Source organism: Myotis daubentonii, chromosome 12 (assembly GCF_963259705.1).
Source record: "Myotis daubentonii chromosome 12, mMyoDau2.1, whole genome shotgun sequence".
Classification (NCBI taxonomy): Eukaryota; Metazoa; Chordata; class Mammalia; order Chiroptera; family Vespertilionidae; genus Myotis; species Myotis daubentonii.
This window is the reverse complement of record NC_081851.1, coordinates 20,101,916-20,123,269: the sequence shown is the minus strand read 5'-3', so window position 1 is coordinate 20,123,269 and position 21,354 is coordinate 20,101,916. Positions and strand designations below refer to the sequence as shown.

Genomic DNA, 21,354 nt, shown 5'->3' with positions numbered 1-21,354 from the left:
GCTCCCTCCTCACACTGTCACCAGTCATTAAGAAAAACCTGGTAAAAATACATAAATAAAAAGTTGATCCTTTCTTGGCCTGGCCAGTGTGGTTCAGTGGCTGGAGCATTGGTCACAGGTTTGATTTCTGGTCAAGGGCATGTACCTGGGTGGCAGGTTTGATCCTGAGCCCTGGTTGGAGGCATATGTGAGAGGCAACCAATCGATGTGTCTCTCTCACATTGATATTTCTCTCTCTCTCTCCCTCCCCCCCTTCCACTCTCTCTAAAATCAATGGAAAAAAATATCCCCAGGTAAGGATTAACAAAAAAAGAAAAAGAAAAACCTGATCCTTCCTTTTTTTCTCAGAACCCTTCTAGGGCTCCCCACTGCTTTTAGTGCCTTCAAAGGGCCCCCTCACCTTGCTAACCTCTACTCTTGCCACATCTTGGCCACCAGTTGCGCCTCACTCTTGCTAGCCCCTCCTCAGGAGTTGCCTCCATCCCACCTCCGAATACTCTCACATTGAACCTGGCTCCAGCTGTCATCAGGAAACCTTTGGTACTCAGGTCAGAGCCTCAGGCACAGCCCGCTTGGCACAGCCCCTTGCCCAGCTGTCCACTGGACCACTCACTGCCTTTCCACGGACAAGTCCATCTCCAGAACTGAGAATATAAAGCCCTTGGAGACAGGGTCCTGGGGGTCCCACTATTTCCCTCATGGAATCTCGCATGCTTTGGACAAAGCACAGGTCACAGCAACAAACATTTATCAACAATCATTGGTAAATTCCTGAAATGAAATGGGAGGACACATTCCTAGCCCCCGAGACAGATGTGTGCTCTTCCCAGGAATAAAAATAAAAATGTTTAAAACCACCAAAACAGACTGTTCCTCAAAGGGGGCCCTGAGACCTTTTACTGTGATGCACATTTGGGGGCCCAGCATGTCAGCTGACTGTAGAAATGGATGAATGGAATGTGGGTAGCCCTGCAAGGAACCGACACTGAGGCTCTCCTGCAGGTCACATCCTGGACTGTTGGCACTCACACGCCTCTCCCAGTCAGGAAGTAACCACCCCCTGTGGTTTCAAAAGAAAGTAGTGTCTTTGGCAGTCCTTGCCCTGGGGTCTATTTCTCCCCATACAGGACAAGAATTATCTCCCGCAGCTCACCCACTTGGGCTTGACGGGGCCTGGCTATGGGAGGGTCAACTAGATGAGCTTCCAGATAGAAGCGCCTGGCACAGAGTGGGCACATGCACTCCCTCTGACGTTGTTTATACAGATGTATTTTTATTAATCTCAGAGAGGAAGTGAGAGAAACATCAATAAGAATCACTGATTGGCTACCTCGTGCATGCTCCCTTACTGGGGAATCAAGTCCTCAACCCAGGTACGTGCCCTATCAGGAATCGAACCCGGACCTCCTGGTTCATAGGTCGACGCGGTCATGGAGACACACTGGCCTGGCCCTCTGACATTTTAAATTACACACTTCATCAATTTCTCCTCTTCTCCAAGAGGATGGGAGCAAGCCAACTCAGGGAAATTGTGACAGAAAAACGACAGGGAGCCACTGGCATTTACATTCTTACTTGTGGTTTCGGTTCATTTGTTTTGTTTTTGCTTTTTATTTTATTTTTTTCCTAGAAAAAAAGAAAAAACACAGCCAGGGGGATTTATATGATACTGTCAGGATAGCAGGGGGAAGAGAAAGGCCGGAAGTGTGGACAGTTAATAAAAAGTGGGTTCTGAATTACATGGAACAGTCCACAGGATCATGTCTGAGGCCTCACGAGATGACTGGTCATTTTGGCATGCATGTCCGGTGCCGGGTCTCCTGCTCTGCCCCTCAGATACCCAAGCACCCAAGGTCAGCAAGAGCTGGCCACACCCTAGATATCTGCCAGACAAACTCGGACTTGACAGAAAGACAAGACAATGAAGCTCCTTGGCTTTGTGCGCAGTATCACACGCAGTCTTTCTTGCTCACGGTGGAGTCTGGGGTGAAAGTCACTATGGGACACACTTTGGCATCACAGTGAGCTCCAGGCAGCCACCCATTCATGTGCAGACATGGTCTTCACCACCCACACCGGTGTCTGTCCAGACATCCCCAGGCGGTCTGGCCCAAGGATGAGGCACAGAACGTTCCTTCCCACTCAACAGCGGTGTCCACCCTCTGGCCTTGCTCGGTCACCTGCAGGAGGGGAGTGGGACCCATCTGCTTTTCAGCTCCGCAATGAACACTGATTCCAAAGACGCTTGGCCATCTGGATCCATACGGAAGGTTTCTCGAATTTCTCCCACTTTTATGCTGATCTCAGGGTAGAAAATTCAGCCAGACCCAGGGCCATACGTGGCAAACAGGAAAGCCAGAATGATGGCTGGGCAAGAAAGAGCCCGCAAGTAACACAACGCAAGGCCAGAGGACATTCAAGAAGGGGAGAGGGCATGCAGCAAGCTGTTGCCCCAAGTCACAGCTTAGGGGAGGCACTAAGCCTGAAGGACACAGCCAGGTCTGCCACCTACACCTCCCGCAGCGGGGCCACTGGTTGTGATTCCTATGTGGAGAGTGCCCTGCTGTGACCTCTGTTCCTGCACGGAGGCCAGGTTACATCTCAGTCCACAGTCCTGAGGAGCACCACGCTGGCCAGCCAGCCAGGCCATAGTCCTCAGCCCCTCTGCTGATGGGGCTCTGGGTTCCACAGGAAGGCCCTGGGAGTGAGGGAGCAAGGGAAGAGGGACGCATTCTGCTGGGAGAAGTTCAGGGAGAAACTACTGTGGGCTGGAAGGAGCTGTGGCTCAAAACACTGCAGAGCCCAAAGGAATAGGATAAACATCGATAAAATGACAAGTCTTGTCGCTAGTTTAAAAACAGATGATTGTTGCTGTTGCTTGGTTTTGTTTTTTCCTTTTAAAACCACTCAATTTTAAAAGGTGAAGGGGTTGGAGAGGTTCAGCCCCTTCACTCTGATCCTTTCTGGGCACCAGGAGGCCTCAGGCCCATACCCGTTGCTCTCCTTGCCTGGGCTCCAGCCACCTAAGCCAGGGCAGGGTGGGGATGACTTGCTCTGCTTCCCAACAGCAATTCCGTCTCACTGTCAAACCAGAACACGGAGGGTGGGAAGTCCAAAGACTAAAGTGCAGAGATTTCCAGAGCGGGCGGCCTGCCACTGGGCACTCTGAGAAGGAATGGGGTGGGGTCACCCCACAGCTGCAGCTGTGGAACCCGCTGACCATTATGAAGGAAGCCTGCAGGGCACAGTCCCCTTTCCCTTGGGCCCTGTTGACACCTCTCTCTGAGACAGTCCACTGTCAGTAGCTCCCCAAGGAAAGAAAGTTCTGGTCTGAAAGATATGGCCCATGAAGGGAGAAAACTTGTATGACCATCCCTGGTTGGTAATGACTAGTGACCTCAGGGACAGGAAGGTGGCAGGAGGGGAAACAGTGCATGATATAAAATCCATGAACCCCAGGTTTCAAGAGCGAGGATACATGAACAACCCAAAAGGCAGTCTCTCTCCTGGGAAAGGTGTGGTGAAGATGCTCAGGATCCTACCAGTGAGGCCTGCTGGGGGAAGGCGCTCCTTGGGTGGGAGGAGCCGCCAAGTGGGAGCAGGGAGGAAGAAGGCCTAGGCTGGCATTAGGGTGTGTAGGCCGGGGGCGGCTGGAATTGGTTGATGACCTCATATTCCGAGGGGTAGGGCTCGGTCTCCTCCATCTCAGACAGCAGCTCCAGCGCCTGCTCCTCCTCCTCTGTCGGGTAGTGGCGTAGGAGGTTGGCTGCTGTGGCCAGGATTGAGGCTCCACCAGCTCCTGCCACCAGGTAGAAACTAACAGCAAAGGTGACATACACCTGGGAACCATGGTACTTCTTATGTTGCTGCTGCTGGGCCAGGATGAGTTCGGAAGCCCAGTAGGAAAAGCCGATGACGGTCGCACACTGCAGGACTGGGCGACAGAGGGACAGCACAGAAAAGGGTTAGCAGGCATCCTGCAGCTGAGATGATTAAGGAACCAACTGCAGCCTCTCCACCCAAACCCCAGTGTCAGAGAACCTGCGTGGCCCTGGATCCTGCAAGGGGGAGCTCTCTAGGCCAGTGGTTCTCAACCGTCCTAATGCCGCGACCCTTTAATACAGTTCCTCATGTTGTGGTGACCCCCAACCATAAAATTATTTTCGTTGCTACTTCATAACTGTAATTTTGCTACTGTTATGAATCGTAATGTAAATATCTGATATGCAGGATGTGTTTTCATTGTTACAAATTGAACATAATTAAAGCATAGTGATTCATCACAAAAACAATATGTAATTATATATGTGTTTTCCGATGGTCTCAGGCGACCCCTGTGAAAGGGTTGTTCGACCCCAAAAGGGGTCGCAACCCACAGGTTGAGAACCGCTGCTCTAGGCCATGGGTTCTTGGACGAAGGCTGGGACAGATGCACGACCCTGTCTGGGCCAGTCAAATCTCTTCATCTTAAGAATCTGGAGGGGGAACCTGAGGGCTGCTAGAAGTCACTGAGTGCTTGAAAGACACAGACAAGGCCATGCAGTTTGGGACTGGCGTCTGCACCACCACAAATCAAATCAACACCCAGCCCAGCCATGGCAGAGGCTAGTCTGTGAGGAAGTGAAAGGGGAGGAAAGAATCCAATGAGACCAGGAACTCGAGGGGAGACACAGTGAGACACTCTGCTCATTCCAGGCCCCAGGAGCCCGGCTGAGCTTCAAACGCAGTTCTTGGAGAGCTGGGAGATTTCTTGGGGAATTCTAACAATACTCCTTCCTGACAGCTGGGCCAGGTGCACGTGCAAATGACGAAGGCAAGCTGCTATCCCGCCAGTGCTCCAGGAAAGGCTAGAGTTGAAATGAGCATCTGGACCAAAGCCTGCTCAGAGAACGCCCGTCATCCCCACCTCCAACTCTAGGCAGCGCTCCCATCCTGTGGCAGTTCCTCCCCCATGGGAGCAGTCCTGGACTTACCTGTGAGGATGTGGGCAAAGGCATAGCGACGGGTGATCTTCAGGGCTGGATGTTTGGGCCCGAAGACATCTAGGAGGAATGCGGACAGGCTACACAGGATGCCCAGGAAGCAGAAGGTGGCAATGACCCGCAGGAGCAGCACCGTCTGGGGATTCATGCAGAAGTCTGTGGGGGGAGAACCAGATCTTCAGGACCCCAAACAGCACCTTGGAGTCCCCACCGGGGAGGAGTTCGCCCCCTTAGCCACAGTCCTGGAGTGCCAGGGGAGTCCTAGAGAAATCGGTCATAACTCTTGCTCCCAGCTGGCTCAGGAGGTGGAACAGCACCCGAACTGGCAGACAGGAACCCTGGTCACTGCTCCATGCACTCAACTCCTTCCCTTCCAAAAAAACCAGTCTAGCCCCGTCAGTGTGGCTCGGTGGCTGAGCATCGACCTATGATCCAGGAGGTCACGGTTCGGTTCCTGATTAGGGCACATGCCTGAGTTGCAGGATCGTTCATCATTGATATTTCTATCTCACTCTCCTTTCCTCTTTGAAATAAATAAAAAAATATTAAATTTAAAAAAAACACTAATCTAAGTGCAGGCCTCCACTTTGTCGTACTGGCCATGATCTTCTAAGCATTTCTAAAGACGCTGACAATTAATCTGACACGTCAACCCATTCTCCTGGGCTTCAGGAGGAGCCCTCTAACTGCTGCGCTGAGATGGACAGAGAGGCAAGGCCAGAGGCCGATCATGTCGCTTCTCCATTCAGCCACTCATTCATCCCCGTTTGTGTTCAAAAAGAATCTGAAGCCATTTAGAAAAATGCATCCTTAAAAGTGTACTAAATAAGTTAGGAACAGTGTAGGCTGGACCTTCACATTTATTTTTGTTCACTCCCTGAACCCTACTAAGACAAAACAAAACAAAACATTTTAAAGACATAAACCCACACCACAGGGAGAGGGACAAAACAAAATTCTGGAAACTGGAATATAAAGGGGCTTAGAACTGCCTTAGCAGACTGAGTGTGCTGAAGTGTCAGCCAGAAGTGGGAAAGCTAAGACACAACTAGCTTATACCACGAATGCCTGAAGAGCTCCAAGAAACTGAGCACCAAACGCCTTCTAAAATGAGTGCAAAGCCAGTCAGGGTGCACATTCCACCAAAGCGAGGGAGCAAACCAAGGCCAAGGAAGATGCTGAAAAAGGAGACCCCACATTCAGAGTCCCCTAGGGTCACGGTGAAGGGAGAACCCAGGACAACTGTACACCAGACACACAGAGCAACCTAGATTCCCTCTAGGCCGTCATACCATTCTTATTCTTAGAAATTTCGCCTAAACAGTGTCAGACCCCTGTGATATCTGTGCAAAATGCCACAGCTCCCAGAAACAGACAGAATAAAGGCTGATCTGAAAAGAAGCTGTTTTAAGCTTCAATAAAAAGTAGGAAATGTGCCTTCCCCTCTCTCCTCTGTTCCAGCCACCGGCGAGCTCTTCTTTCATTTAGGTCATGGGTCATCAAGTGATTTAGGAAAATCTGGAAAGCTTAGACTACAAGCTCCTTTCCTGAGTCTTGACCGCAGGCTGAGGCTGGGAGATGGTGGTCATCACTCTCCAGTGTGCATGTCAGTCACCGGGTGCTGGCTGAAAGCATGTGCCCAGGCCCCAGAAATTCGAAGCTCTCAGTCTGGAGCAGGCCTAGGGATCTGGATTTTAACTAGCAGCCCAGGTAATTCCCGTGCAAGGTGGCCCAAGCCTTACACTCCAAGAAACACAAATCCTGGGCCTGGAGGACAGGGGACTGAGAAGAAAAGGCCAAAACCTAGGGTGTAGACCGAAACCCGACAAAGCAGACTCAGACCAAGTCAGCGGCATCATGGGTGCTTGGCAGAGGGCCCGGCATCCAGCCCACAGACCAGAGCAGATACCAGGAGACCCCGGGCCTTTGTGACAGCACGCACTCCCCGCCTCAGGCTTGGAATTCACAGGCAGATGGTGGCTGAGCCCACTCCAGACTCAGGCTGTGATCTGGCTTTAGGTCATCCACTAAGCTGTCCTCAGAGCTATCTGTCACTCTCTTGTCAGCTGACCATCTGTATGGGCGCAATCATCCAACCTGGTGTTCACTTACTACCAGGAGGCTTGTCTGTGTGATGGCTCTGCCAGCGGCCAGGCCCAGGCTTCGTTTCGTCCAGCCCTACGCAGCCTGAGACTGCGCTGTGGGCCTGCAGGAGGTTTCGCTGAAGGAAGAGCTCTGGAGACGGGGACTGTCTCCTGGCTTTACTCTGAATATTGTTAAAAGCTCTCTGAGGTAGTTCTTCTGGATCCACGTGGCATGAGCAGGGATGGGGCAGGATGAAAGTGTTCTTTCCAGTGCTTCCAAGAATAACCCGGAGCAGCAGGGTGCAAGGCTTGCAGCACACTCCACTCTGCAGCAGGCTGTGCTCAGATTACTTAACACTTTGCGGACCAGTAGTTTCATTGCTAGCCTTACCCAGTGGCCAGGTAAGTTTCTATTGAACGAGTACAAAAAACGTTTTACATAAATGTTACCGGCACGCTTTAAAATTAAATACCCATTGCATTGTGAAGTTATTTATTACATGTTCTTACAAGCTAGTATCTTTTTAAAGAATTTTTGAGCCGAAACCGGTTTGGCTCAGTGGATAGAGCGTTGGCCTGCGGACTGAAAGGTCCCGGGTTCGGTTCCGGTCAAGGGCGTGTACCTGGGTTGCGGGCATATCCCCAGTGGGAGATGTGCAGGAGGCAGCTGATCGATGTTTCTCTCTCATCGATGTTTCTAACTCTCTATCTCTCTCCCTTCCTCTCTGTAAAAAATCAATAAAATATATTTAAAAAAAAAAAAAGAATTTTTGAGATTGGCCACAAGCCTTAGAACTGAAAACACGAGAATTCTCGTGATCCATCCACAAATATGGCCAGACACTTGGGCTTTAATTGAGGTTCTTAAAAATCCACTAAGTTTTGACCAGCCAGTGTGGCTCAGTGGTTGAGCATCGACCCAGGCACCAAGAGGTCACTGGGCTGATCCCCAGCAGGGGGCCTACAGGAGGCAGCAGATCAATGTTGATGTTTCTTTCTCATCAATGTTTCTCTCTCGCTCTCTCTCTCTCTAAGAATCAATAAAAATATATTTTAAAAAAACACTAAGTTTTAATTTAACAACTAGTCTTAACTGCAAAAAAAGTAACACTCAGTGGCTTCAAAGCTACTTTCCTAGGCTGCATAATGAGTACAGGATGTCCATTTTATTATCATCCTTAAAAATGTACATCTATTATATACACTCCCACATGTCTCATGTTCCATAATCCACTTATCCTATATAATCTATAATAATAAAAGCGTAATATGCTAATTAGACTGGACATGCTTCTGGATGACCTTCCGGACGAAGCTGGGCCTGCGAGGGAAGCCCGGGCCCCGGGTGCCTGCTGGCAGCTAGAGGGGAGCCTGGGTCCTGGGTGCCAGAGGGAAGCCGCTGTTGGCAGCCAGGGGAAGGAAGGCCTACTCTTTTTTTTTTTTTTTAATATATTTTATTGATTTTTTTTACAGAGAGGAAGGGAGAGGGATAGAGAGCTAGAAACATCGATGAGAGAGAAACATCGATCAGCCGCCTCCTGCACACCCCCCACCGGGGTTGTGCTTGCAACCAAGGTACATGACCTTGACCGGAATTGAACCTGGGACCCTTCAGTCCGCAGGCCGACGCTCTATCCACTGAGCCAAACCGGTTAGAGCGGAAGGCCTACTCTTGCATGAATTTCATGCATCGGGCCTCTAGTAATATAATAAAAAGGTAATATGCAAATCATCCAAAGGGTGGAACAACTGGTCGCTATGACGTGCACTGACTACCAGGGGGCAGACGCTCAATCCAGGAGCTGCTCCCAGCCCGCAGGCCCCAATTGCCCAGTCGGGGCCTGCTGGCCAACCTCTTGGTCCCTTCCCCCGGCCGCAGGCTCTGATTGCCTGATGGGGAACGGAGAATCAGGGGTGGGTGGTGGCGGACATGGGCGGCCCCCAGTCGCCCCACACACAGAGGGTGACCGGCGGTGGGAGGTGGGGCCGGTGAGCAGCAGGAACAGCCAACCTCTTGGTCCTTCCCCGCTCCGGCTGGCATTCTTTCCCACAGCCAAGACTCAGGCCTGCCCACAGCTGCAGACAGTTGCTCCTCACTCCTCCCCACCTGCTCCCTGAGGGAGAGGGAGAAGTTATCAGCAAGATAGCAGGCATTGGTTAGGTGGGTTGTTGGAGAAACCTGAATCCTAATGCTACTGAATTCTAACCCTGTTCAGAATTCCGTGTTCTCTGCTTAAAGCACCTGATCTTACCCTCCTCAGTGGTGATGCAACCTGAAATCTAATGGGACCTTTTTGTAGGATGGGTTGTCGTGCCCCAGGACCCTGCAAGTAGAATCCTCCAGCGAATAAATGCAGTGAACATTCAGGCATGACCAGAATGACCCTGATAGTGTCACTGGCCCCCTGGAACTCTCTCGGGCATTGGGCCCACACCCCATCCCTTATCTGAAAGAAATTCCACACAAAAGCACCGCCTGCAAACAGGCCTCCACTGGGGCGGGGGTGGGGGGGGGAGATCACGGGCTCGAAGTATATCCTGGGCCGGGCCCACCTCGGGTGCAAGATGGCAAACAGGGAACCGGGGGTGGGTGGCAGTGGGAGGCGGGGAAGATGTCCCTGATCGCAGGCCAGGCCTAGGGACCGTACCCTGCATGAATTTTGTGCACCAGGCCTCTAGTTTTCATAATAAGGAAGCGTTTCAAATGATACAAAACTTCAGAGAGAACATCCCTCCTGAGAGACAAACATTGTTGGCAGTTCCTGTCCCCCCCAGGAATAGCCTGTGCACACTGACAGGTCAAACATTATCTTCGTTAAGCCTCACTCTGGGGATCCATCATGCAGCTCAGATGAGGGACTGGAGGTTCCAGGACATTAAGCGACTTCCTTCAGGTCCCACAACGCAGGACCAGACTCCAAACCAAAGCCTAGGACAGGCACCCTTGCATTGTGGTGCCCAGAATCACCCATGGAGACAATGCATCAAATGCGAACACGGGGCACGTGAGTGGTTAGTATAAATGCTCTCAGAGCCAGTAGCTGCTGAACGCAGAACAGCTGAAAGCACAAAATCCCTTCTAGGCAAAATATGTTTGGGCCATTAGGCCAAGAGAAGTGCTCATACCGGGAATTATTAGGCAAAAACTGGTTGATATGGTCTAAGCTTCTGCAGCCATCACAAGCAGTAGGGAAATCAGGAAGGCACTGGACTTGGCACCAAATCCGAGACCTACCATAGCCTATGTGTTACCTTAAGCAAGTCACGTAACTGCCCTTGGTCTCTGCTCTCGTCTGTGAAATGAAGGCAGTGCCGCCTGCCCCATCTACAGGGGCGCACTGAGAGGGAATGCTCAGCAGCCTATGTGGTTACTGCCCCGCTCCCTCCGCGCGGGGCCACAGCAGTGTCAGCCCTGGTGTGCCCTTCCCGCTGATAGTGTGGGCCAGAGAAAGCGCCCGCTAAAGCCAGACTAAGGATGTGCCCCGGCAGAAGAATGATGAGTACGGGCAAGAGTTTTTGACCCGCCAAAGCCGGTTTGGCTCAGTGGATAGAGCGTCGGCCTGCGGACTGAAGGGTCCCAGGTTCGATTCCGGTCAAGGGCATGTGCCTGGGTTGCGGGCACATCCCCAGTGGGAGATGTGCAGGAGGCAGCTGATCGATGTTTCTCTCTCATCGATGTTTCTGGCTCTCTATCTCTCTCCCTTCCTCTCTGTAAAAAATCAATAAAATATATTTAAAAAAAAAAAAAAAGAGTTTTTGACCCAAATTCAAACAAGTTTAGTTTCGATGTGACTGCCTTTCTCCACTCCAAAGCCGTGAGCAAACCCTCGGGCTGAGTGGAAAGCCAAATGTGAACGTCCCTGGGAGAGATGCTAACAGACAGCCCAGGATCTGCCCCACGGCCCAGGCGGTCTCTCAGCGGGTCTCAGCGCACAGAGAAGACAGGCAGAGCACCCCGGACCCCTCAGGCCAAACTCAGGCTCCCCTGGGTCAGGATCTCAGTGCTCGCTCCTTCCCTGCAGACGTCAGAGTGGAGGGGAGGACCACAAATATCTGCTCCCTTGAGAGGGCTGCTAAAGGGAAACAGAATTCCCAAATGCGTGCAGGCATTATTTTATTTGTGAGGAAAAAGGATTCATGGGGCAAGGTCCTCATTTTAAATTCAAACCAGTGGTGCACTCACCACACTCTGGTCAGACAGAACACATCCTCACTTCCAGTGGTGCTGTGGCCTGTTTATTTTGGTAACTACTGCTCGACTGGCCCCTCCAGTCACCAGAGAAGAGGAAGCTGCTGTGTAATAGGATCCCAAAGCACTGACTGTAGCACAAGGTCACTCACTGGTGAGTCATGGGGCAGGATCTGTTTTGAAGGCCTGGCTCTTCCTGTCTACCTGCCCCCTGCTCCAGCCCCTCCAAACCCAAACAGGCTGGAGGCAGGAAGACTGAAGTGGCCTCTGGCCAGTTCCCTGTTTCTGTCCCACTACCCTTCACTTCCCCTCACTGGAGTCCCTGTGAGTTAGAGACACTGCCCCACCACCCTGGCCCCAGCCCCGTCCTTCCCAGCACTCATCCGCCCCACCTGCATAGCCTCTCCCCACTGAGACTTGAGCTTCCAGACAGACTTCCAACACAAGATTCCAACAGGGCCCCCTGGAGTGCCTGGCTGGCCCATCACCAGAGATACCAATGGTCCTAGCCAAGCTGCCTCAGAGGACAGGCCCAGCAGGACCTCGAAGTGCCAATTGCATCAGTCACCACCCCTCCGACAGACTGGCCCTCTGGTTGGCCCTTGAACTTCCAGTGGCAATCATGATTCACGTGATTTCAAACCCCAGACTTCCTCATTCTTCAAAGGTACTTCCCAAGGCTGCTGTCAGTGCTGCCCTTCGCTGCCACACTTGAGAGGCAGAGGGGTTAGTGTGCAGAGGGAATGACTATCGGGGGGGCCCCCCTGCTTGTGGCCACTAGAGGTCTGAGCATATCTCTGGACCTGAGCCCAGGCTGAAGAGCACTGTGAGCAGCTGGCACCCTGGGAAGTAGAAAAACTCAGGATGGAATCATTCGAGGCAGCCTGCATTTGCTAAAGCCTCCGGGGCTCTGCGAGTGACAGATCTTGCCTCAAGATCACCAACTTAAGCCGGAACACACCGAGATGATGAGGAATAAAAAGCACAGCTTGGGCTGGGCTTGTGAGAAAAACTCAACTAGAATGGCGAAGTAAAAAGCCGTGGACAGCTTTGACAAAAGGGAAAGAAGCTGGAGGGCACTAAGGTGCAAGGTCAGAGTGGAGGTCATGCCACGGAGATTAGCTGTGTGGCCTCGGGCAAGTCACTTGACCTCCCTGAGCCTAAGACCACTGTGAGGTGGTGGTGATGACAGTACCAAATGAAGGTGCTCTTTAGGAGAAACTAAAGGCAGGCATGAAGTGTGCTGAGCACAATGCCTGGCACTCAGGGGGCTGAGAAACAGGAAGGTACAGCTCCAAAGCCTGCTGGCCCAGCTCACTCCCTGTCACCTGCAGAGACTTGGCAGTCTGTTCTCCCTTCGGAAGTATCTACAGGCACCAGACTGACTTCCATGCTAGGACATCTGTTAAGTCCTGAGGATCAGCACAATCACACAGGACAGCATGTCTAAAGGCCCACTGAGTACCAAAAACCAACCACTACAGAGAAAGGGGAGAAGCAGAGCCATCAGAAGCAAACTATCAACTCTCTTATGAATGGACAGCAAGTATTCCTAGCTTGCAATGGCCAAGGAGATGGCTACAGGTCGAAACTGTCCATGGGTTAAGATCCCTAAACACATGAGCAAATGTAAAGATTAAGGCAGTGGTTCTCAACCTTGCCTGCACATTAGAATCACCTGGGAATCTTTTTAAAATCCTGATTTCTGGGCCTCATCCTCCAGAAATTCTGTTTCTTTGTTATGGGGTGGGGCCACAACATTAGTAACAAAGAAACAGAATTTCCTGAGGATGAGGCCCAGAAATCAGGATTTTAAAAAGATTCCCCCCCCCCCCCAAAAAAAAAGATTCCCAGGTGATTCTAATGTGCAAGGTTGAGAACCACTGGGTTAAGGCAATGTGCTTTTTTTTTTTTTTTAAATTGACTTCAGAGAGGAAGGGAGAGGGAGAGAGAGATAGAAACATTGATGAGAGAGAATCATTGATCAGCTGCCTCCTGCATGCCCCCGCACTGGGAATCGAGCCCGAAACCTGGGCATGTGCCCTTGACCGGAATCAAACCCAGGACCCTTTAGTCCACAGGCCAACACTCTACCCACTGAGCCAAACCAGCTAGGGGGGCAATGTGTTTTCATATACATAAAAATATATATGTGAACAAAGAAGAACCTGCACCAAGAATTTATTTTTGTTTTTTACATGTTTTGACAAAGATGTACACCAGTGATGGTGAACCTTTTGAGCTCGGCGTGTCAGCATTTTGAAAAACCCTAACTTAATTCTGGTGCCGTGCCACATATAGAAATTTTTTGATATCTGCAACCATAGTAAAACAAAGATTTATATTTTTGATACTTATTTTATATATTTAAATGCCATTTAACAAAGAAAAATCAACCAAAAAATGAGTTCGCGTGTCATAGGTTCACCATCACTAATGTACACCAAAGCAGAATAACCCTGAGATCATTCCTATGACAGCTAAAATAAAGGATAAGAAAGATAAATGAGACAGTGTCACTTTATACTGAGTCAATAGATGAGGCAGGCGCAGCTATGTCACTCCCAGCTGTGTGGCCCTGAAGAAATGTGACGTCACTTCTCTGAGACACAGCTTCCTGGACCTCTGAAATAAGGACCTCGGATCCCACTGCCTCTCCCTCTCACACGAACTTCATGAGCCTCCCTAGGAATGAGCTGAAAGGGAGAAGCACTGGGAACTCTCCCCCAGTTGGTAGGTGACACCAAACTCTTAAAACACGGAAACACCAGGGGGTCAAGTGCAAAGGTCTGGATGAAGTGGTGGAAGGTGGCAGCTGAGCTTCAAAGAAGGCGTGCGAGGGAAACGTGCGAGGGAAACGCATCCCCATTCAACTCCAGCTTGATGGTCTTTCTCCATCAGCTCCACGCCAGAGAAAAGCTGCGCGTCAAAGGCCTCCTTCGTGTGTATAACTTCCGTCTTAATGAGCCAACCCGGCGAAGACTATCATCAGGAAAGAACCTGGAAACAAACTAGAAGCCCCATCCTGGTCTCTGAATCATTCTAAAACCTCAAATACCCTTGCGGGGGGGGGGGGGGTGAGAGAGAAAACAGAACTCTCAGAGAAAGACATTAGGCCACAACGACACAGCTTTTCAGCCTAGATCTGCAAAAAGTGGTATGAGATCCAAGGCACAGAGAACTTGACCGTTTCACCAAACCCCAGTGTCTGAGTCCTTAAAGAGACGACGTGAAGATATCTCCAGGAAGGGCCCTGAGACATGGCACAGAAGACAGCTGGAACACATCACAGCCAGAGAGTGGCACAGGGAGAAAATAGAAAGACCTTCAAGAATGGTTCAAAGTGCCCTGACCGGTTTGGTTCAGTGGATAGAGCGCCGGCCTGCGGACTGGGGGGAGGGGGGAGAGGGGGTCCCAGGTTCAATTCTGGTCAAGGGCATGTACCTTGGTTGCGGGCACATCCCTGATAGGGGATATGCAGGAGGCAGCTGATCGATGTTTCTCTCTCATCCATGTTTCTAACTCTCTATCCCTCTCCCTTCCTCTCTGTAAAAAAAATCAATAAAATATATTTAATAAAAAAAAAAAAGAAATGGTTCAAAAGACCGTGGGGATGATGAACTGTGCTGGGACCACGGGCAGAGTGGGGTCCACTGACTGTTTTCCGGTAAAAGCCAAGCAGTGCAATCCTGCGCTCACACTACACAGCCTGTACCCTCCCTGCTGGACACAGAGCTGGGCAGGAGCAGCACTGGGCTCCCTGGGACAGCAGCCACCCCACCATCCCCCACCCCGGCAGGCTGTGGCCTCCCTGTGTCCACAGTAAGGAGACCAGTCCCTGTCTCTTTCCCCTTTCCTTTTCCTCTGCACACCAGGCTGAGCAAAGAAACCTCACCTGGCCAGGCGCATGGTTCTGAGAGCCAAGTTCCAACTGTTACTGAGGCTGGAACTGACGCCTGGTTATCTAAAATGCCACAGGCTCCCTTTTTCTAGAATAAAAAACCAACTACCGTAGAATTTGAAAATATACTTTAAAATCTAAGCAGATTGAAAGTTTTTTTCTCCATCAATCAGCTGACACGAAGAAACCTCCCGGCATCCCAGAGACTGCTTAGCTAGCTGTAATGCCCTGCATCCTTATCTTTTCTCCGTATACCGCGCCCTTCCTCGGGCAGAATCCTCAAGAGCAGCAGTCTATGAGCATGGCCTGAAAAGGAGGTGCTTGGCTGAACATCTAATTAACGAGGGGTCGGACCACCAGGCAGCCAAGGCGCTGTTTCCTTCCACCAAATCCTGCCCTGGCTGTGAGCTCTCCAGCCACACCCCATTCTGCTCCCCGCCGAGGAGCCCCGGTCGCTCGGGAAGAAGAGGCCCCGGCGCGGCGGCCTTACCTTTCAGCAGGTCCGGATGCACATAGCCCAGTACGTCGGAGACCCCCAGCTCCTGGCGGGAACAGGTGCCACCGTGGATGTGCAACCAGGCAGGCTCGGCGAGGGCAGTGCACAGCGCCGTGATGGACAAGGCGCCCGGCAGGGCCGAGGCCAGGCTACGCTCCGGCTGCTTGGGCAGAGCACTGCCTCCCGGGCTCCTCCGCCGGCGCCCGCCGGGCAGCCCTGCGCCTCCCGGGGCATACATGCCCGGGGCCGCCCGCCGTCGCTCCGCGGTCGCTGCTGCTCGCCGCCGACTTCCGGGGGGCGCAGAGTCTGCCTGTTCCAGGGAGGACGCAGGTGAGGAACCGTAGGGCTGCCAGGGCGGACACCGGAGGCTGGGGGAGTGGGACCTGGGGCCGAGCGGAGACCCGAGGGCTGCAGGATTCAGGGGCGGAGACGGCGACTGGGTGCCTGGAATGGAGGCGCGGAATGACGACCCGGAGAGGATTGGGCTGGAGGGCGAGGATATGGGCTACTGATGGGAGAGAGACCGGACCCAAATCTCAGCCAGAGGGTGCCAAGGGGGGAGGACCAGGCTGAGCCGCAGGGATCGGAGACCCTGGATCCGGGAACAGTGCTCTAGGGTGCGACCTCTGCCCAGAAAAGACCCTTCCCACGCCGATCGCTGCTCCTCACCGGTCAGCAGGCCTCAAGGGTGGCGCCGCTCGTCCCGTCCTCAGCTTGCCCGGGCCAAGCGATCCAGGCCCTAGCCTAGACCCACTACTCCCGGACCAACCCGGGTCCGACCCACTTCCGCTTCCTCCGCCTCGGCCTCCGCCTCCTCCGGCTCCCCGCCCTGTCCCCGCTCACGTCATAGTCCAGCGCACCACAGCCTCGCTACGGCCTCACGGGACTGGTAGTTCGAAACGGTACCGCGACGCTTTATGCCGGGGTTGGAGGTCGACTACAACTCCCAGGGGGCAGCGCGGCCACATTAGCGGGCACTTCAGTTCCTAGGTCGACCGGGATTCTCGGGCGGAAGTGGCCGACCGGCGGTCCTAGGAGGCAGAGTCTGGTCCCGGAATCTGCACAGTGGAGCCTGCCGTGGGGACGCGCCCAACTCCTCCTCGTACTGCGTCGGGTCGCCATGAAGGACTCGCTGGTGCTGCTGTGCCGTGTCCCGGCGCACCCGGACTCGCGCTGCTGGTTCCTGGCCTGGAACCCCACGGGAACCCTGCTAGCCTCGTGCGGGGGCGACCGTAGAGTCCGCATCTGGGGCACCGAGGGTAAGGCTCGGCCTGGGCGCGCGACCCCGCCGCCGGGCGTTCCGCGTGCGTGCTGTGCGGGTGCTGTGCTGAGGGTGAGTGCAGGGAGAGGGGGGGAGAAGCCACCTCGAGATGGACTTTAGTCATTCCTAGAAAGACTTTTCAGGCAAGTACTAGAAGCCAAAACGTCAGCGGACAGTCTGGAATTGTGGAGGAAATTGTGATAGTTGCTGGGGCAGGAGACCGATTAGAAAAGGGCTGTGAAAAGTAGCCTGCAGAGTAATTTGCGACGACGGTAAAGTTTAAATTTTATTCGACAGCCTTTGACTAATTAATTGTGTGTGTGTGTGACCATTGATCAGTTGCCTTCTGCACGCCCCAAACTAGGAATCGAGCCTGCAACCCAGGCATATGCCCCAGCCATGGTATTGATCCGTGACCTCCTGGTTCATAGGTGCACTCTCAATCACGGAGCCACGCTGGCTGGGCAGCCTTTGATCATTTTAAATTAGGAGGTGATGCCTCCAGAGGAAGTAGGTCAGTTACGTCTTCCTAAAAGCATATTGTTAAATGTGCCCATTGAGCTTGGCTCCAGTGTCAGATGACAGTGATAGTGTTTCGCTGTCTTCTTGTGCGCTCAGCCCCAGTGCCTGGCCTGGCCTCTACTTTTAGGTGACAACTGGATCTGCAAATCTGTCCTTTCTGAAGGCCACCAGCGCACTGTGCGGAAGGTGGCCTGGTCTCCCTGCGGCAATTACCTGGCCTCTGCCAGTTTTGATGCCACCACTTGTATTTGGAAGAAGAATCAGGATGACTTTGAGGTAACCAGACTGGATGGGACCAGGATCGTTGCAATTTGCTCCCCAGAACTGGTTCAGGAACTTGAACCAACCTGGGCCAATGGTCTCTCCAAGGGTCTTAAATGCTATTGATTCTTGTCCCTCTTCCCTTCTCACAGTGTGTGACCACTCTGGAAGGCCATGAAAACGAGGTCAAGTCAGTGGCCTGGGCCCCATCTGGCAACCTCCTTGCTACCTGCAGCCGAGATAAGAGTGTGTGGGTCTGGGAAGGTGAGTCTAGGTCCCTCCAGGTGCAGTTGGGAGCCAGCAGACAGATAATCTGCTACGTGACCCTCACAAGGTCAGCTTGTGGGCTCCTGTTTGTTTTCTTCCCACAGTTGACGAAGAAGATGAGTATGAATGTGTCAGTGTCCTCAATTCCCATACGCAGGATGTCAAGCATGTGGTCTGGCACCCAAGCCAGGAGGTAACAGTCTGGCAAAGTATCTCGGTGGGAAGGAATTCTGGTATGGAGGGGGTGCCCAGCCCCCCTCTGTTTGTCAGCCTCAGCTGGCTTTCAAAGAGATCACTACCTGTGGCCAAAAGACATTTGTCCCCATCATAAAGAAGCTCCCTGGGACTGTCCTGTCCTAGCAGGGGGAGGTATTGGAGCCACAGGCACTTCCTGGGCCATAAGTGCTGTGTTTTCCCCATGTCCCCAGCTGTTAGCCTCTGCCAGCTATGATGACACGGTGAAGCTATACCGGGAGGAAGAGGACGACTGGGTGTGCTGTGCCACCCTTGAGGGTCATGAATCCACCGTGTGGAGCTTGGCCTTTGACCCCAGTGGCCAGCGTCTGGCGTCTTGCAGTGATGACCGTACCGTGCGCATCTGGCGCCAGTACCTGCCAGGCAATGAGCAAGGTGAGGGGCCAGGCGCAGAGCTAAGAAGACTCCTCTCTAAGAGGTTGACAGTCTGGCTGAGACCCAGATGAAGCACAGCAAACGGGTAGAAGGGGAGACATGCCGTGAGGGAGCGCCGGAGACATGGAAGAAGCAGGGAAGGCTACGTAGAAGGGCTGTTTCATCGGAACTTGAAAGGATGTGTAGGATTTTACAAGAAGAGAACTCTGGGTGAGAACAGAACAGCATGAGCAAAGGCATTAAAGATGGAAAAGCCTAGATTTCACAGGAGCAGTGCTTCCTGTAGGTGAAGCATGAGGTATATAAAGAGTTTGGGGGGAAATAAGGTGGGTTGGCCTGGCTGGTGGGTGGCCTTCAAAGGCAGGCTAACCAGTCTGCAGCAAAAGTTTTTTTAAAGAACAGCACATTTCCTTCTCAGAATTCTGAAAAAAATACCAGTCTGGCCATAGTATGTGAGGCAGAGCCATGAGAGTGGGGACAGAGAAATGAAGATGAGGACTCATGATTGAGGGTGAGGGTAAGCAAGGGCAAATTAGAATCTCTGCAGTGAGGCATTTAGACCCCCGAGGTGCCTGGGACACAGATGTGCTTGGACTCAAGAGAAGTCTGTCGTGCAGGGGTGGCGTGCAGCGGCTCTGACCCCAGCTGGAAATGTATCTGCACTCTGTCAGGCTTCCACTCCAGGACCATCTACGACGTTGCTTGGTAATGCCTCCATCTCCTTTCCCCATCTCCACTCCTCTCCCCAGTTTGGAGACATTTTAGAGAAGTCAGACCATGTGCTGCTCTCCGCCCCCTTTGGTAGTTCTAGCCCTAAGAATCCGTCCCTAGATAATGAAATCTAATCCTAAATAATGAAGAGTTGACGTGCCTCTAAGCTTTATTTACATTAACAAACACTTGGGAGTAACAAAAACAGGCTTAAGTGTGGTAAAATTCAATGGCCTGATATACTACTTTTAAAAAATGATTAAGCAAAGTTCATGATGACAAAGGAAATTGCTTATGCAAAGTGACCAAAGTGTAATTCAGTATCTTACTTAGTTTTTTAGGTTAATTATATTGGGGGAGACCTGGATGGCAGCACTTGAATACTTAGGGTGTGATGTCTGTGGCTAAATTAGGGGAACTCTTCAATAAGACACGGTAGCTGAAGCCAGAAGTTTGGGAAGAAAGCCAGCCAAGGCCTATAAAGTCAGCATCCTCTACTAACTTGCTGGGCTGGGGAGGGAGGAGCCACCAGCATAGTCACTGATGCATGTGTTCCTCCCAGGTGTTCGCTGACGGGGGCCCTGGCCACAGCTTGTGGGGACGACGCCATCCGCGTGTTTGAGGAGGACCCCGGCTCAGATCCGCAGCAGCCCACCTTCTCCCTGACAGCGCACTTGCCTCAGGCCCACTCCCAGGATGTCAACTGTGTAGCCTGGAACCCCAAGGAGCGGGGGCTTCTGGCCTCCTGCAGCGATGATGGGGAGATGGCCTTCTGGAAGTATCAGCGGCTTGAAGGCCTCTGAGCCACCTTGACTTTGGACAGAATTATGGTTCCCCCCAAAATGTCATTAAGACTTTTCTAGCCCAAGAAGACCTGGAAGAGCAGCCTGGCCTTCCTTTAACTTGGCTCTCCCGTTCAGATCTGGGTAGACGTGCGGAGCCATGTGACTACTCACTCCTTCCCACGTTGACATGGGCGCTTGGTGAAGAACGGGGAAGAACAGTACCTTGTAGTGATGCCACAGGTTTTGCTTCCCTTCAGGACACAGTGCTCAAGTTTGCGGGGTGAATGTACTACTCATAATCACCATGTTTATATGTCAGAGGCATCCATCGCAGACCTTTCTGAAACTGTAAGCCTTATAGAAATAATCCATCTGAGTCCCAAGTCCTATTTATATTAGGACATTCATAATTTAAAACATGTCCATGATGAGCCCCTTTCTGAAATAGGTCCTGCCTTCCTGATTTCTGACGAAGTCCTTGCATTTAAGACATTCACTCAGTACTGAAGATTTTCTGATGTAGGCTAGTGTAGAGTAAGACATCTCTGCTTTCCCTTAGGAACCTTTGTGTATCTTCTATGCCTCCCGGGGAATGCCAAAAACATAGGGAAGGGTGTGACATCTAAAAGGGAGAATTATTATTGGCCATAGGCCATGCATTCTCAATGGGGCTGAAAATTGGCTCTTTGATGAAGGACAGAAAAACCTTAGAGACAATGATTTGTGGCCTCCTAAGGGACTGTAGTACACAACATGCAGTGTATCTATGGTATTAAATTTTCATGGTGAACGCCAGTAGGCAAAAGATGTCTGATATAGCCCTGCTGGTTGCTCAGTGGTTAGAGCAGCCGTGGGCAGGCCCGTTTGAAATGAATAAAACTAAAAAAAAAAAAAAGACCGTACCCTTTCATGTAATGATGTTTACTTTGAATTTATGTTAGTTCACACAAACACTCCATGCTTTTGTTCCGGCCCTCCGGTCCAGTTTAAGAACCCATTGTGGCCCTCGAGTCAAAAAGTTTGCCCACCCCTGATATGTACCCTGACCAGGAATCAAACCAGTGACACACATGCACGGGATGATGCTCAACCTCGAACAGCCACACTGGCCAGGGCCGTTTTTATTTTTAATATAGTAAATATCAGTGGATAATAACCTCTGGGGTTCTTAATCTTTATAGTGTAAAGGGTTCCTAAGATCTAAGGAAAATATCCTTGAGAATCATCTAATGTTACGCAGTTATTCCTCAAGAGCAGAAGGCAAG

At 51.8% G+C, this 21,354-nt stretch overlaps 2 protein-coding genes across 4 annotated transcripts; one reads left to right on the top strand and one right to left on the bottom strand.

The window, feature by feature from the left end:
• Nucleotides 1-1,562: 1,562 nt before the first annotated feature.
• On the bottom strand, nucleotides 1,563-16,473 carry TMEM127 (transmembrane protein 127). 3 transcript variants are annotated; one of them, XM_059659097.1, is made up of 4 exons: nucleotides 16,322-16,473; nucleotides 15,647-16,096; nucleotides 4,974-5,138; nucleotides 1,563-3,934 (listed from the first exon to the last, which is right to left on the bottom strand). In XM_059659097.1, the coding sequence occupies exons 2-4, from the start codon at nucleotides 15,888-15,890 to the stop codon at nucleotides 3,627-3,629; spliced, it is 717 nt and encodes a 238-aa protein (XP_059515080.1). In that variant the 5' UTR covers nucleotides 15,891-16,096; nucleotides 16,322-16,473; the 3' UTR covers nucleotides 1,563-3,626. The 3 variants fall into 3 exon arrangements, with proteins under 3 accessions (XP_059515080.1, XP_059515081.1, XP_059515082.1); XM_059659098.1 differs by having other exon boundaries at nucleotides 15,647-15,962; nucleotides 16,322-16,466; XM_059659099.1 differs by lacking the exon at nucleotides 15,647-16,096 and having other exon boundaries at nucleotides 16,322-16,454.
• A 129-nt stretch (nucleotides 16,474-16,602) lies between these two features.
• On the top strand, nucleotides 16,603-20,879 carry CIAO1 (cytosolic iron-sulfur assembly component 1). The gene is made up of 7 exons (XM_059659096.1): nucleotides 16,603-16,911; nucleotides 17,563-17,711; nucleotides 17,849-17,960; nucleotides 18,068-18,156; nucleotides 18,392-18,593; nucleotides 19,211-19,298; nucleotides 19,867-20,879. Exons 1-7 carry the CDS (start codon nucleotides 16,773-16,775, stop codon nucleotides 20,105-20,107), a joined length of 1,020 nt encoding a protein of 339 aa, XP_059515079.1. The 5' UTR covers nucleotides 16,603-16,772; the 3' UTR covers nucleotides 20,108-20,879.
• Nucleotides 20,880-21,354: the final 475 nt, after the last annotated feature.